Genomic DNA, 16,765 nt, shown 5'->3' with positions numbered 1-16,765 from the left:
GGTGGCAGCTTATTTTATTTCTGTTCATTCACTTCCTACGTTTTGACTCTCCCTTCTCATTTTCTAGGTATGTGGGAAATCTTCCAAGAATATTTGACTACTCTCCTTTAGATCCAACACAGGATTTCAACACACAGATGTAAGTGCTGATTAAAAGGTATCTAAAGTTTTTTTTAGAAAATTATCCAGTAAGTGTTCTTAGTGGTTATTGCTGGGTTGCAGAATTAAAGGCAATTCTCTTTTCTTTTTTCTTTTCTGTATTTTTAAAAGTGTTATAAAATGAGCGTGTGTTACTTTTAGAAGAAGAAAGATATTAATAGTTATTTATAAAGGACTGAGGCTAGTTTAAAAATGACATCGGTATCAAGAAGAATGAAATAAATAAGTTAGTGTTTAAAGTTTTTAAGATTTATTTATTTTGAGAGAGAGTGTGAACAGGGGAGGGTCAGAAAGAGAGGGGGAGAGAGAGAGAGAGAGAGAGAGAGAGAAAGAAAATCCCAAGGAGACTCTCAGCACAGAGCTGGACATGGGACTGGAACTCACAAACTGTGAAATCATGACCTGAGCCAAAATCAAGAGTCGGAAGCTTAACTGACTGAGCCACCCAAGCCGCCTTAAATAAGTTATTTTTGAGTAACCAAGATAAAATGTTCCAGCTAAAAGCATTCATAGATAATGTTAATATCTCTATGGGAAAACAACAATGATGTTTTTGTTTTTCTTTGTCCCTCCTGTCCAGGACTAAGTTAGGACACGGCCTTCTCTCAGGCCAGTATTCAAAGCCTCCAGTGAAATCTGAACTCATTGAACAGGTGATGAAGGAAGAACACAAGGTATGTGTCCCAGTGTTTGCCACATTGATATGCAGGTAGGAGGGGACTTAACCAGCTAAAATACGGATTTCCTATGTTTTGGCAATTGGTGGCTGTAAATTTAGGAAGGTATTAGAATAGCTATTTCATTTTGGAGTCTAGGGTGTCTGTGTGCTCTTAAAAGTTGTGGTAAGAAATAGCTAGGGTTGGTGTTTCTAGTCATAGTTGCTTTATGGATTTTATGTGCGTGCCATTGTCACTGGTTTTCAGAACAGTGTTCTTTGTAAGATAGAGCTGAGATGGAAGGAATAAACCTGATACAAATATACAAACATTTTCTCCTTGGGCAGCATAATCTTGGCCCTTATAATGTCTTTTTTCTCCTAGGCCTCAACTTTGTTTGCTAGGATTTCTCAAGAAGCTGGTTGTTAAAAAGCAACACACACATTCCTATTCCACCTCCTCTTCCACCCTGCTCCCACCTTCAGAGTTGGGAATTCTGAACTTCTGGGGAGGGGTGGGTGGTTCTTGTTTTTGGTAAGCTCCTAGCAGATTTGTAAACCACACTCAGATATGAGAGACTCAGTTGGCCATTCAGTCACTGTTTATTGATAGAATAAATGCAAGATGCACCCCGTCTCCTAATAGGGAGACTTGCGTTTCCATGTGCCTACAGAATGGGCTACTGACCCCTCCCTGGGTGGTTCTGTTGCTCAACTCCAGAGGACACTGCTCACAACCTGGTCTTTTTGAGAGGTGCCCTTGAAATTCTGCAGTACACAGCTTACACAGCTGCGTTTGGCAGCCCGGCTCGTGGTGCTGCATATGGCCTGAATGGAGTGCGTGCCCCTTTTCTCTACCACCTGCTCTGCCCTCAGAGTGCTCTGTTTTGACTTAGTGGGCAAATCTGTTTCTCAAGTGTTGACCTCTGTGTTCCCACCTTCAGTCGGTCATCCTTAACAAGACTGACAGCAGGAATTCAAAGTGAATAAACGCTTGTTCATAACAAAGCTGGCTAGTTGGGGAAGTGGAGAAGCTGGGAGAAGGGAGATTATGAAGGGAGCATTTAGAGGTGGTGTTTGGAGGTGGGGAGAAGGAAGGGACTTAAGAGGGTGGAGAGGGAAATAGATACTCCGAATGGCCGGGCTGGGAGATCAGAGTGGTGTGGGGGCAGGGAGATGCGTTGGTATCCACTATGGCGAGATAACGAGTCTTTCATCCATCCAAGACTGGAAGGCCCTCATCTGGGACACAGCTGAAGGGATGGTTTGGATGTGGGGCTGGAGTATGGGGGTTATTCAGGCTTCTTCCACCTCTGAGCTCCCATGAATCCTTGAAGAGGTGATGGTGAAAACAGCTGGGCCCAGCATTTTGTTTTCATCACATTTTATCCTGGGTTTTCATCCACACTATGTCACTTTGTGGGACACTTTTGGGTCAGAGCCCACCTTCCTTGGTGGAGGAGAAGGAGACTGGATTGGGACTCGGGGACTCTGGCTTCCTTTCCTGGCTCTGCAAGGAGCTGTGAGATCATGGGCTAGTCACGCAAGCTTCCAACCCCAGCGGTCAAATGGCAGAATTGGTGTGGGTGGTGGTTGTGACTGTTGCAGGTGTGAAGGTTGTCTCTCCAGTGTAAATAAAATCTGTGTGTATTCCTGCCTGGTGTTGTGCTTTTGGAGTCTCTTCATTTGAGAAAATATAGAATAAAAATCATCAACTTAGTAATATTTGCAAGTAAAGTTTGGTTTGGTTAATATTACAATGTCCTTTTACATTAGAAAAAAAGTAGTTCTTATATGAGTAAGGCATGTATTTATTCAAATTCTATGAATAGTGACTGCTTGGGGCCCTTGCCCCCTCCTCACTGTTGGTTTGAGTGACTGTGGTGCAGTAGCTCTGTGATCTCCAGGGTCTGTAGCCTACAAGTGGGAACCCCAGCTTTGTCTGGCCCAACATGGGTAACCCAGCATTTGGGCCATATTTGGCCTGTAGGTGTGTTTCCTTGGCCCACACATAAACACCTGAATTTCCAGCTTCTCTTAAACACTAAGACCCTGTGGCGATTCCAGGCCCATGATAGCAGATGGCTGGAGCTGAGTAGCAGCCCTCCCTTCAAACAGGACACACAGTCCCCAGCTGGCTCCAGTCCCTTTGTGATTCGTGACTTGGCCAGTATGCTGTTGCATTTGAGTGTGTGACCTTTAATCTAGATGATCTGTGAAATCCTTTCCTGCTCCAAGGTACCGTGATCTAATGGTCTTAGAGAAAGGATCCTGAATGTGACCAGTAGTACAATGTGCATCTTGGGAGTGTGGGGAAGACCATCTAGCTGGGTGGGATACAAGTGAGCCTTTGGTTCAGAGATCACCAGGGTCTCTTTAACATTCAAAAGGAGCTTGAGTTGACCATACAATCTGTGGCCCTGGGGGAGTCAGTTTTAAGCTGCTGTTTGAACAGACAAGTGATTCATAGTAAAATCTCCATTTCCCCTCCCAGTGGAGGGAATTACTTTCTGAGGCATCAGGATTTTCACTGGCAGTTGGTTTCAGAGAAACCAGTTTGTGAGACTCTTCTCTGAGGTGTCAGGAGCCCTTTGGTGAGGTGGCCTTGTCCCAGGCCTGTGGCTTTTGTGATTTGTAATGTGCCTGAAATGCCCTAAGAGAAGAAAGAAGGTGTGCTAAAGCAGAGAAGGGGATGGATTACAAGAGGAATGTGTTGTGGAAGGGAGAGAGCATGAGAGAGAAGTCAGAGCCACCATGTGGTGGGAAGGCCTTTTTACACGGCCACCACCACCAGCAATACGAATCGCTAAGATTGCATAGTGCTGAGGAAAGGCCTGGCTCTTCCTGTATGTTCGCTAATGCACAGAAACCTTGCCTAAAGTTACACAGTCAGTGAGTGGCAGAGCTGGGATTTACACCAGGCAGGCTGGCCCCTGAGTCTGCATTTGACCCCTACATTATTCTGCATCCCTGATAGTTGTTCTGGCTTTGCTTCAGGCTTTCCAGTGCCCCAGTGTGTGGATGGTGTAGGTGGATGACAACAGGGGGTCCTTAAAGTTTGCAGAATTGCCAGGTGGCCCAGCAACTTGTGTTTCTCAATACCTCTGTCTTACATCTTGGGTCCTTTCTAGGCTACATGCTTTCTAGTTTTAAGTTGGTCTTCTGTAGACCAAGGCAAAATCTAGTTTTTATGTACACATGCTTAATGCACATTTTCATCTATAAAAAGATTTGCTGTATTTGTTTTGGGCAATGCCATTTCTACATGAATTTGTTGAATTGATTTTTAAAATTAAATTGCATCTGCTGTAGATAAAACCTCCTCACTTTTATAAAAGGACGCTTTTTCTTCTTCTTCAAAAAATACTCCTGATTTTATGCATTCTAAGACCATGCTTTCACACATTTTAATGCTGAATAACTCTAATTTATTTCTTCTTCTGAAGATAACATGTTTTAAACAATTCTGTATTTTAAACAAACTGCATTTCTTACATGACAATTCATTTGATTTCCCCTCTAAAAAAATACTTGATGAGGAATTACCGGTCTTCGTTTTTGATCACCATGAGATTACCAGTGTTCTGCTTTGAGGTGATGTAGTTTTACTCCCAAGCATAAGAACTTTATTTTCGCTAACCTCCATTTTTCTCGGTGGGGAAAATGTAACATTTCTAACTCACTTTTTGAAATATGAAAAATAGCTTGGGGAAAGCCCTCTGTTCCTTTCTCTTTGGAGATTTGGGGTTTGAATCTGGGTTAGGAACTACTGGCCCAAGGTTTATGGTTTAAGATTAATAAAAGTTTAGGGGCGCCTGGGTGGTTCAGTCGGTTGAGCATCCGACTTCAGCTCAGGTCACGATCTCGCGGTCCATGAGTTCGAGCCCCGCGTTGGGCTCTGGGCTGATGGCTCAGAGCCTGGAGCCTGCTTCCGGTTCTGTGTCTCCCTCTCTCTCTGCCCCTCCCCCGTTCATGCTCTGTCTCTCTCTGTCTCAAAAATAAATAAAAAACGTTAAAAAAAAATTTAAAAAAAAAGATTAATAAAAGTTTAAATGAACAGATGCCATACACGTGTACTGAGGACAGGCTGAGATGCATCTAGCTTTCTTTTTATTCCTGTGGTCTTACAATGTAAATATCCATACGGGTGTTGCTCTAATGTGATACAAAGCCCCACTCTTCCTGTGTGTTTATTAATTAAAGCTTTAGGCTCAGCAGAATGTGAGTGGAGAGTATCTGGCTGCTTTCTTGGTACAGGGTTAAACAGAAAGCCCTGTATAAGTAAGCATGTGGGAAAGATTCTGAACACTGTAGTCCTCTCGCTAATTTTAGCTGATCTGTTTTGCAATTGCTGATGGAGAAAGTAAGTACAGTATCCTATAAATATGACAGGTTCCTTAGGTGGTTGCTATTTTGGAGACTCCTGGGGCTCCCTCTTAATAAAGTTAGTTGTTGAGACTAGCCATTGCTTCAGGTGTTTTAAGAGCTGGCTCATGGTGAGAGTGTATGCTTCCTGAAGGCAGGTCTGACTCTTGGTCAGGTCTGGTCACTCCCTCTCATCTTGTGTGGTGATAGACCCATAGGGGACACTGGGATGATGTCAGTGACGCACTGCCAACTAAGAGATGTGGTTTCTGTGACTTCGTTCTTTGATTCTTATTTTGTTTTTTTTGGTTTCTTTTAACTAACTGCCTTATCCAGAGCCTGGTCTTAAAAAAAATTTTTTTTTTCTTTAAATTTGCAAATATGCACACAAGTAGCATTGTGTAGCTTTAGCAATCACCATTCTGCCAGTCTGGTTTCAGCAGTCCCCCTTGAGCTCAACTTTTCCTCCCTGTTCTCTTCCTCTTTCCTCCCCTTCCTCTCCCTTCTCTTCCCCGCAGGATTTTAACACAAAACCCAAGCATCCTCCTTTTCTACCTGTACATGTTCAGTATGCAACTGTGACTAGAATGCCTTCCCCCCCCCAATAAAAATCATGTTAAAAGTTGTTTAAAGTGTTAGTAGCACAGTAACAAAATTCACAACCATTCCTTAGTATCATCTAATATGCAGTCCATGCCCAGAGTTTCCCCTGCAGTATCAAAGATGACTTTTACAAATCCCCCTCCCTTTTTTTCTGCAAGCTATTGATTTATGGAAGGAGCTGAATCATCTGCCCCAGGATTGCTTTAAAGATTGTTGCCTTTTTCAGCTTGTGTTCCTGATAAGCTGGAAGCTAGATCTGGAAGATTTTGGACTATGCTAGATATGAAGGGAACATACTAATAGTTGAGTATAGGAATTAGTAAGACTTCCATCTGAAATCAGATAGATAAGGTGTGGGGCATGGGCACAGGCAGACAGGCCAGCTGATGACCAAGACATTAACTGTGGAGTTCAGCTAGTTTTAACTAAGATGCTTGAACCCGGTAAAAGCCAGGAGCTGGTCTGCAGTGTGACGTGGAGAGGAAGAGATAGCGTCTCTCTGGTTAGGAAGCTTCTTCAAATAACTTTTCAATGGTAAACAAGCTATAGCTTGACAGAGGATCGAACAAAGGATTAAGAAAGGTCAGTCCAGGGAAAACAAATGAAATGGGCACAGAAAGAGAAGAGGTGTGGGGGTGGGTAATGAATGAGGCTGGGCCACGGCCCAGTGCGGGGCTGAGGTGCTGGGGTTCTCACCACAGTCCCTGTTGAAACTTCTCCTCCCAGTTGTATGACCACACAGTGAATGGCACAGAGCAGCAGCCAGCTTTTCTGAATTTACTGACTTGTTGAACTTTCCAAGGCAGCTGCTTTGATGGGGACTGGCAGCCACATCGGGTTGAAGTGCAGCTTGCAGGAAGAAATGTCATCAGCAGCAGGCAGTGAGTGCGTGTGTATGTGAATGCCTAAAGACATATGCTCAATGTGAAAAGGCTCATTCCGTGTGGTGCCTCTGCACTGCCAAGAGCAGAGGAATAGTTGCTGGACTGGCCTGGAATGTTGACTCCAGAAGTGTGTGGGTTTGAAGAGGGCTCAGTCAGAGTCCAAGGCATACTGTTTTCCTTTTTTCAGCAACTGGTGAGATGGACTCAGGGCCATCAGAGATGAGAGCTAGTAATTATTACTAGCAGTATTAAAACATGGGATAGGGATGCTGGGTGGCTCAGCTGGTTGAGTGTCTGACTCTTGATCTTGGCTCAGGTCATGATTTCATGGTTCCTGAGTTTGAGCCCCATGTCGGGCTGTGTGCTGATGATGCACAGAGGATGTTTTGGATTCTGTCTCTCCTACTCCTCTCTGCCCCTCCTCTGCTTGTTCACTCTCTACAAAAAAAAAAAAAAAAAAAAAAAAAAGACCTGGGATAAAGAGAGAGACAGACACACACAGGGAGACAGACAGTGAGATAGCAAGTAGCTGACTTCTGTAGCTGTGTGATCCTGGGCCAGTTACTTAATACTTCTCTGCTTCAGTTTCCTCATCTGTCAAGTGGAGAAAATCATCATCATTATCATCACCTCATCAGGTTAGGTGAGTTAAGCAAGATACATGTATAAAGTAGTTAGAACTACGCCTGACATCTAGTAAGTATTTATCCAAGTACCTAGAACAATGGCTGACATGTTATAGCACTCAGTAAATTTCTGTTAAATGAATGAATAAATGTTAGCCGTGATGCAAGGCATTATTTTTGTGTGCTTGTGTTGGGTGACACCATGTGGTAGACAGGCATCAAGCAGTGTGAGTGAAGAGAGTTACGCTTGTTACATCGTCCCCGGGAGGTCTTTATACAGGTAGTAACATTAATTATCAGGTGTAAATTGGTCTTCATCTAGCACTGGAAGCACATCTGACGCCACGCATGTGTGTAAGCTGGTCATTTATGTACAGTTTCCAGGTCCTCAGATGCCCAAATGCTCCCACTTTGGAGAATTCTCCTTTAAGAGCTGCTGGCGCTGTTGTGGGTCTTCTGCAGTGTCCCTCAGCATTTGTTACAGACACGTGTGTTGTCTTTCATTTCCCCATGGTCTCTCAGATCTTGGAAGGTGGAATCCCCAGTAGTGCTCTGCGTGATGTAGGTGATTAGTAAATACTGGATGACAGGGTTAGGTCACATATATATTCAACAAGATAGGAAAAATCACCAGAGTTTTATTAGAAACGTTGCTTTTAGGAAATATGTGTTGGGGAGAATTTACACGTAGAGCCGCTATGGGACTGCAGGGAGATGGGTACGAGAGTTTTCCCATCCCCCGTTGCATCTGATTGTGTGATCGTGCACACCTAACATGGTCCCTGGACCCTAGGCATTGACCTGGATGTCCAGGAGATCTCATAGAAGTGTGAAACGTGGCCTCCACCTGCTAAAGCCTGCAGTGAGGCCGAGGAGGTGGGCCAGAGCAGACTGGAAGTTACAGGAAGTGGGAGGCACGCTGTGCTGTGTACTCAGTGATGGCCCGCCCAGGGACCACGTTCCCTGGACTGCAGAGGGGAACGTGGCCCAGAAGCTGAGCAAGTGGAGGTTTTTTTTTTTTTCAATATATGAAATTTATTGTCAAATTGGTTTCCATACAACACCCAGTGCTCATCCCAAAAGGTGCCCTCCTCAATACCCATCACCCACCCTCCCCTCCCTCCCACCCCCATCAACCCTCAGTTTGTTCTCAGTTTTTAAGAGTCTCTTATGCTTTGGCTCTCTCCCACTCTAACCTTTTTTTTTCTTTCCTTCCCCTCCCCCATGGGTTTCTGTTAAGTTTCTCAGGATAGCAAGTGGAGGTTTTGAGAAGAAGTAGGTGTGCAGCAGCCACACAGTTTGCACAGTACATGAACCACTTCCTCTGCTTGCTTGGCAAGCTGAGGTTTGTCTCACTGAGACCTACTGTGTGCTACAGCTGCCACTCCCTATCTTTGCTTCAGAGAGCTTGGAATTGGAATCACAACTGGAGTTCATTCTGGTTCTGCTCTGTTAGCTGCATGATAATCGGGTCGTAAGACCTCTTTGAGTTGAAAGATCTGTCTGGCACTTCTCTGCCCGTCTCCATTTCTCTAGCTATCAAGTGAGGATAACAGAAGTCTCTTCTTTGCGGGGTTCTTGTGAGTATTGGGTGAAGTGACATGTAACACCATTATTAGATGGGTGAACTTGGAGGGGACTCAGGAAACAGCTTTATCATGAGCCCACCTCTGTCCTCCGTGGTGATATGGACTCATCCTGTTCTGCCTCTTCAGAGCATCTCAGGCAGATCGCCTAGATTTCCAGTGATTTCCTGAAGATTACCAGCATTAAAAAGTCCAGTTCACATCAAAGGCAGTTGAAAGCATCTCTCCCCTACCAGGCTTGGGAGTCATGGAAACCAGCAGTGCACAAGGGCTAGCTAGCATCAGCATCCTCTGGTAGCTTTGTGTCCTTGCTCCCTCTGGCTCTGACCCCTCTAAAGTCAAGTAAGGATCAAGGGATGGAGATACTAGACAAGAGGCAGAGCCTTTCACTGAGCTAGTGTGTTTGGCTTCCTCTTGGCTGCCATGTGTATTCTGCCATGGTTAGCCTTTTTGTAGGGGCACATTAGTGGTTCCTTAGAGGTGTCCCTCCTCCCTGCTTGTCTCCTCAGGGACCTCCACAGGGACCTTTCCCTATTTTCTGTTCAACTGACTTCTGTAACCCCCACCTTGGCTCCTGCCTCAAGTCTCCTCTGCCAGCTGACTTTCCATCATCTTATGCAGTGTCCTTTCTGAAGGAGCCTGGCTACTGTTTTTCTGGTCCCAGGGAAGTTCACGTATCCTTATCTATCAGAGTTGTCCCTGCCACCCACTCTTTGCACTCTGTCATCCTGGCAGCTGCTGCTAGCCTCCTCCAGCTTCTCCAGGCAAGGGGCAAGCTCCTGGAAACAACCCATGCTCTGATCCAGAAACAGCCAAGGGCACGCTCATGAGCCTGAACACTCTGCAGCGGTTACTGGGGGCATGCTGTGCCATTTCCTCTCTTGGAGGTACAGGCATACGTCGAAGAGAATGTGGGTTTGGTTCCAGACCACCACAATAAAGGGAATACTGCAATGAAGGGAGCCAAATGAATTTTTTGGTTTCCTGGTGCATATAAAAGCTATGTTTATACGACGCGGTGGCCTTCTTTTTTTAATTTTATTTTTTTAATGTTTACTTATTTTTGAGAGAGAGAGAGATACAGAGACAGAGCACAAACAGGGGAGGGTCAGAGAATCTGAAGCAGGCTCCAGGCTTGAACTCGTGAATCGAGAGATCGTGACCTGAGTCGGAGTTGGATGCTCAACCGACTGAGCCACCCAGGCGCCCTGACACTGTGGCCTGTTAAGTGTGTGGTAGCATTATGTCTAAAAAAACCCCCCCAAACAATGTGCATACCTTAATGAAAAATACCTTACTGCCAAAAAATGCTAATCATCATCTGAGCTTTCGGTGAGTTGTAAGTACTGATCACAGGTCACCATAACAAATATACAATAATGAAAAAGTTTGAAATATTTTGAGAATTAAGCAACATTTGACACACAGACACAAAATGAGTGAATGCAATTGGAAAAACGGCGCCCACAGACTTGCTTGGTGCAGGGCGGCCACACACCTTCAGTTTGTAAAAAAACACAGTATCGTCGAGTCACGGTGAAGTCAAGCACGATAAAATGAGGTGTGCTGCACCCCCGTCTCTACGGGGGCTTCTCTCAGACTCTCTCACAAGGAGGGAAGGGGGTGCTGCAGAGCTCTCCTCCCCTTTGGCCTCTTTCAGAGAACCCCCACTCCTGCCTCTCTCGCCTGCCCTGAAGTGGGCCATAATGGCCTGCCTTGGAGCATGTCCTGTGAAGATGGGTCGAATAATGCCTTTCTTTAGAGAGTGGAGGTGTTTCTCCTGTGTTTCGTTAATGCGGTGCCTGCTGCACACTAAACGTCCAGCGAACGTTGGCTGTCATCACTGTTTAACTTCTGTGGGCTTTAGTAGTCTCATCTGAAAATCGGGACTTATGGTCATCCCTACCCTGCTGGCCGCTCAGTGCTGTTAACGTGTGTGAAACTATTGTAAGTTGGTTTTATTTTTACATCTCAGCCTCAACAGAATGGGATCTCTCCACGCATGTTTAAGGCCTTCGTAAGCAAGAGCCACCCGGAATTCTCCTCTAATAGACAGCAGGATGCCCAGGAGTTCTTCTTGCATCTGGTGAATCTAGTAGAGGTGAGAAGGCGGTTTTCCAAACTGCTCAAAGCATTGTGAGAGGTGTGCCCAATCCGCAGGTGCAGCCCACTGTGTTGTGGCCAGGGTGCCCACCCCCCGCCCCTTTCCCGAATCTCTCATGGTCCAAGCTCATGTGGCATTGGTGTGAGGCTTGCTCTGCGCAGCCCGTTGGGCAGAGTCGCTTCTCAGTCCCTGTTTTGTAGCACTTCTGGATCTTCCTGTTCTTCTTTAATTTGTAATTATAAGAGTGTTTGTCCCTAATTTCATTCACAGGTTTTTTGGTCTCCATGACAGACTTCCTTAAGAGGCGGGTGTGGTCTTTGGTGTCCTTGTGCCACCACTCAGAAGAGATGGGCACGTTTTGCTCACAGCAGAGTCAAACCACATTAAACGCTGTGGTTTTTCAAAGCTACTGAGAATTTGTGATTAAACTATTTTTCCCCTTCTTAAAAAACAGCCACTTTTTCCTGATTACAAACATGTTCTTGTGGAAAATATAAAAAGGCAGAAAGAAAATAAAAATCACCAGTGAGAACAGCCCCTACCAACAACCAGTGCTAACATTTTGGTGTCTGACCTACCAGTCACTTTCTGGGTGCATTTTTTTTTAATTTTTTTTTAACGTTTATTTATTTTTGAGACAGAGAGAGACAGACCATGAATGGGGAAGGGTCAGATAGAGAGGGAGACACAGAATCCGAAACAGGCTCCAGGCTCTGAGCCATCAGCCCAGAGCCCGATGCGGGGCTCGAACTCACCGACTGCGAGATCGTGACCTGAGCTGAAGTCAGACGCTTAACCGACTGAGCCACCCAGGCACCCCTGGGTGCATTTTTTTAAAGCAGGTTTCAAACCCACTGGGACTTGAACTCACGACCCTGGGATCAAGACCTGAGCTGAGATCAAGAGTCGGATGCTTAACCGACTGAGCCACCCAGGCGCCTCCCTGGGTGCATTTATTAATTCTCTCCAGACTGTTTCATAAGCATTGTTTTGTCTTCTTTCTTTTTAAAAATTTTTTAATGTTTATTTATTTTTGAGAGACAGAGACAGGGTGTGAGCAGGGGAGGGGCAGAAAGAGAGGGAGACAGAATCTGAAGCAGCTCCAGGCTCCAAGCCGTCAGCACAGGGCATGACGCGGGGCTGGAACTCACTAACTGTGAGATCATGACTTGAGCTGAAGTCGGATGCTTAACCGACTGAGCCACTGAGGCGCTCCTATAAGCATTACTTTCCACTTAACCTGTTGTGAATGTTTTGCCCATATCGTTACATATTTGGATGTAGCATTATTTCTTTTTTATTTGTATGTAATTTACACAAATGCATTTACATGATCATATCATATGTGCCTTAATTTTTCCAGGGCAACCCTTTATTACCCTCGCCTCCCCCCTGCCTTGTCTTTAGTATGGCTCCCTCACCCCCTTTCTTCTGATTCCATCTAGGTCAGTCCCTCTTTCATAACTGTTCATGGCTGCATAATGTTAATTCACATGATGAACTACAGTTTATTTAACCAGTCCCCCATTTTTTGACTTTAGAGAAATGCCAGTGTTTTGTTATGAACGTACTCTAGGTGAACTGCCATGCCCAGAGGGAATGCTTAGTAATGCCCAGTCTCTACACCAGATTGATAGATACTCTGTTTTATGCCAGTTTTTATTTATGGCTCAATAGTCCTAAATTTACTAACCTGATACAATCTAATCTTCAGAGGAACCGCATTGGCTCAGAAAACCCAAGTGACGTTTTTCGGTTTTTGGTGGAAGAACGTATTCAGTGCTGTCAGACCCGGAAAGTCCGCTACACGGAGAGGGTGGATTACCTGATGCAGTTACCTGTGGCCATGGAGGCAGCAACCAACAAGGGTAATGGTTCCAAAGTGGGAAACTAGCAGTGTGCTTTCTCATACGTGAAAACCCTCGAACTGGAGAGAAGGAATACGGTTCAGTCACTGCCAAGTTGCGTCAGGAGTAGACCCAGCCCAGATGGTGTCTGGTTGGCACGTCTCTTTTCCTCGTTTCCTCAGTCCCCATGTGATTTTCTTGTGAGAAGAGTCCAACGCATCACAGGTTTTTGTTGGAGGGATTACGGATGGAACCTATTTTAGTGCCTATAAATTTGACCAACCAGTTGGCTTGGAGTCAGCTTAATTTGGTGGGACATTATTTGTAATTATAAATGTGGGAAATTCTTTGAACATTAGCACTCATGAGTTGTGCTATAAGTTCTGAGGGAAATGATCAGAACTGCGTTCTTTTTATTTATTTATTCTTTTTGGGGGGGCGCAAGTGAGCGAGGGGCAGAGAGAGAGAAAGGGAGAGAGAAAGGGAGAAGTGGGCTCACCCAAAGTGGGGCTTGAGCTTACCCGATGTGGGACTCAAACTCACGAACCATGAGATCATGATCTGAGCTGAAGTCAGATGTTTAGCTGACTGAGCCACCCAGGTGCCCCAGAACTGCATTTAAAAAAATTTTTTTTAATGTCTTATTTATTTTTGAAACGAAGAGAGACAGAGCATGAGCAGGGGAAGGGCAGAGAGAGAGGGAGACACAGATTCCGAAGCAGGCTCCAGGCTCTGAGCTGTCAGCACAGAGCCCAACGCGGGGCTCGAACCCACGAACTGTGAGATCATGACCTGAGCTGAAGTTGGACGCTTAACCAACTGAGCTGCCCAGGAGCCCCCAGAACTGCATTTTTTGATGTGAGACATTCTAGCAGAGATCTCGAAATAATCTGGCTTTGACCTCTGAGTATTGAAAATGCCTCCTGTGGGAGATGAAGTGGGGCAGGGGCTTTTGTAGGACCAAGACCCGTTAGAAGGGTCTCTGGACTTCAGAAGAAGGTAGAGGAACCATGGCCAGGCTGGGGTCTCAGGAGAAGGTTCCTTCAGTTTGTTTATCTGGTTCTTCCCAAGCAGAATAGAGGAAGGGTATTATCTACTATGTTGCTTATGTCCTGTGAACTGGTCATTTCTGTGAAGGTCAACAACTCAGTGGGTGGCCTTTTTCCCTTTTTGGGGGAGGGGTCAGTTTGTTGTGCAAATGAGGATTATGATGATTTTAAGATGAAATGATTTCCATTTTCTATAAGCTCCTGCAACTTTGGACCAGTTTTAAAATTCTTAAAATTTTTATCCATTATATAATGTAGAAATGAGGGTAGGGGTCTGTGATTTGTTTCTGTTTTAGAATAAGGCTTGATTGCTTTCTCTTGCCAGCCTTGGGGATATTCTACTCAGTTCTGTGATCCTCCGTAACTCATTGTTTATGATTTATGAGTAGTAACTATTCTTTTTCAGAAAGGAGATTTATAATTTAGTCTCTGGGAATTGATTGTTGGGAACACCTAATGCTGGCATCCTAGATATAAGTACATCATAAACTGATGGTGGGCTGTACAATGAATTTTAAACCCATGCTCAGATGTGCTTAAGAAAACACATAGGTACATAAGGGTGCTTAAAAACTGATAATTCGGGAGTAATTTGTTTTATTTTGGGTTTTTTTTTTTTTTGGTTAACAAAAGGAATTCCCAAAAAGGCCCTTTCAAAATTATATAAAATTTTGACTTATAGGCAGTTTCCAAGAGCAGATCTGCTGACTCTTGAGAAGTTGATGATGTGATGTTTTCTTTTTCCCTTGGTATTTTAATTGTTTGAGCAGGAATAGTGTAAAAGGCCTTCTAGGTTGGTGGCTCTGCTATCTGAGGTGGTGGGTAACCTCAACCCGAGTTGTCTGGGCAGCATTGGTTAGAATCACAGGCTGTGTGCGGTAGAGGACTCTGGATCCTATAGGTCTTCTTGCTCCTTGGTCCACACCCTCCATGACCTCTAATCAGAATGAAGAGATGACCCTTGGGTCTCTTTCAGTGTGAAATTCTCTGGTGTGAAGACTTTGTGATTGGAAGGTGGCATTTGGGTAATCCCAGCCTTGACCTCTGGACGAATGAAAGACCAGGTTCCTGCATCACTCACATTACACATGAGGGCAGAACCTCTGATCTGGGCTAGAGTTCACAGGTCCCTCTTGTCAGTCTCAAAGAAGAACAGGCAAAAAAAATATGAATGGCTCATGCGGTCTGTCGGTGCCACTTTAAAGATGGCTCAAGATCAGCCTTTCAGCAGGCTTTTCTGGATCTGTGGAGGGCAACAAGTAAGCAATCTTGCCCCAGCCCAGAAGCCTTCGGGAAGGTTGGCCAAAGGGGGTGTTTTTCACTTTAAGAAGATAAGAGTGAGTACAAGGTCATTCATGTGCTCTGTTACTCAGATGAACTGATTGCCTATGAATTAACGAGAAGGGAAGCAGAAGCAAACAGAAGACCCCTTCCTGAGTTGGTTCGCGCCAAGATACCATTTAGTGCCTGCCTTCAGGCCTTTTCTGAACCAGAAAATGTCGATGACTTCTGGAGCAGCGCCCTACAAGCAAAGTCTGCAGGTGTTAAGTAAGTGTGTATATGTGTGCACCTGTGTGTGTGTTCTTGTATGGTGGGAGTGGGGTGAGGGGGGGACCCTTGACAGGTGGGGAATGGCTAGGGGAGAGGTAGCAGGGAACTGTATAAGTTTGCACATGCTTGCTCACGTGAGATGGGATAATGAATCATACAACCCTAATTATAGAGCTCACTTGTATGAGACCTGTCCAATAAAATGTTCATAATTTATATTATGTGCTAGGGAGGGAATGCCTTTTTTTTTATGCCTTTTAAAGGCAAGGCTGTGGTTTATCCTCTATTAGGAATTTCTTTTTTCCAAGAGGATGTAGTCAAGAACTCCAACAACCCCCTACCCCAACCCCATGGTAAGAATGATATTAATGAAGAAATTATGGAAATACTCATGATAGTCTTCAATATTTAAACTCCACATGATATAGTTTAATTCCATAATTAAAAATTTGGCTTAGAACTTGGTGTCCAGGTCTCTCAGGGTATTTCAAAGTGGACATAGGGCTCCTGCTCTTTGTTCAAATGAGCTGCTCAGGACTTAGCTAGGAGATGTTCAGTTTCCACATTGTGTGCCTCATTGTCAGGTACATAAGTTTTGTTTTGTTTTTTTTTTTTCTGCCCTTGACACCTTAATCGATTTTATACAGTCAAATGTGTAAAGCCCACATAGTCACATAAAATGAAGGGAGGTCTGGAAGTTTGGTTCTGGGAATTTTATTCCTTTTAGATATTATTTGTTTTTTAAATTTATTTTTAAGAGAGAGAGACAGAGCACAAGCGGGGAAGGGACAGAGAGAGAGACACAGATCTGAAACAGGCTCCAGTTTCTGAGCTGTCAGCACAGAGCCCGATGCAGGGCTCGAACTCACCAGCTGTGAGATCATGAGCTCACGAGCCAACGTCAGATGCTTAACTGAGCCACCCAGGCACCCCCACTCCTTTTAGATATTCTTTGGCCATCTGTCCTCCTGACAAAAATTGAGCACTATCTAGTTGATGTGAAAGGGGAATGAAGGCTGAAGAGCTACTGCTGGATGTTTTATCACCTCAAGTAGCCGTCAAACCTAAATCCTTTATTCTCTGGAACAGCCATCCCTGGGATTCCTCTTTGTTTCAGATGATTGACTTCATATGTTAAAAATGGGAAAGCACAAAGATTTATTTCAAAGAGCTAAAAAAAGCCATAATTTCTTAAAATGATTTTTTTAAATGTTGTTCATATCCAAATGAGGTTAATAATTTTCCATTCCTTTATCAGTTATTCAATGTGAAGTAAGTTTTTATCCTAGGATTGCTGAGTTACAGGGTCTGTGGTGTGTGTGTGTGTGTGTGTGTG

At 44.6% G+C, this 16,765-nt stretch overlaps 1 protein-coding gene across 1 annotated transcript in view; it reads left to right on the top strand.

Moving 5' to 3' along the window:
• The window catches only part of USP13 (ubiquitin specific peptidase 13), a 116,304-nt gene that overhangs the window by 65,169 nt on the left and 34,370 nt on the right, over window positions 1-16,765 (top strand). Inside the window, exons 9-13 of the mRNA XM_049629553.1 lie at window positions 68-139; window positions 740-833; window positions 10,854-10,979; window positions 12,697-12,850; window positions 15,252-15,426. Of these exons, the coding sequence (XP_049485510.1) occupies window positions 68-139; window positions 740-833; window positions 10,854-10,979; window positions 12,697-12,850; window positions 15,252-15,426 (621 nt within the window). The remainder of the gene's footprint in view (window positions 1-67; window positions 140-739; window positions 834-10,853; window positions 10,980-12,696; window positions 12,851-15,251; window positions 15,427-16,765) is intronic.

Source organism: Panthera uncia, chromosome C2, assembly GCF_023721935.1.
Source record: "Panthera uncia isolate 11264 chromosome C2, Puncia_PCG_1.0, whole genome shotgun sequence".
Taxonomy (NCBI): domain Eukaryota; kingdom Metazoa; phylum Chordata; class Mammalia; order Carnivora; family Felidae; genus Panthera; species Panthera uncia.
This window is presented reverse-complemented; position numbering and strand designations above follow the sequence as displayed.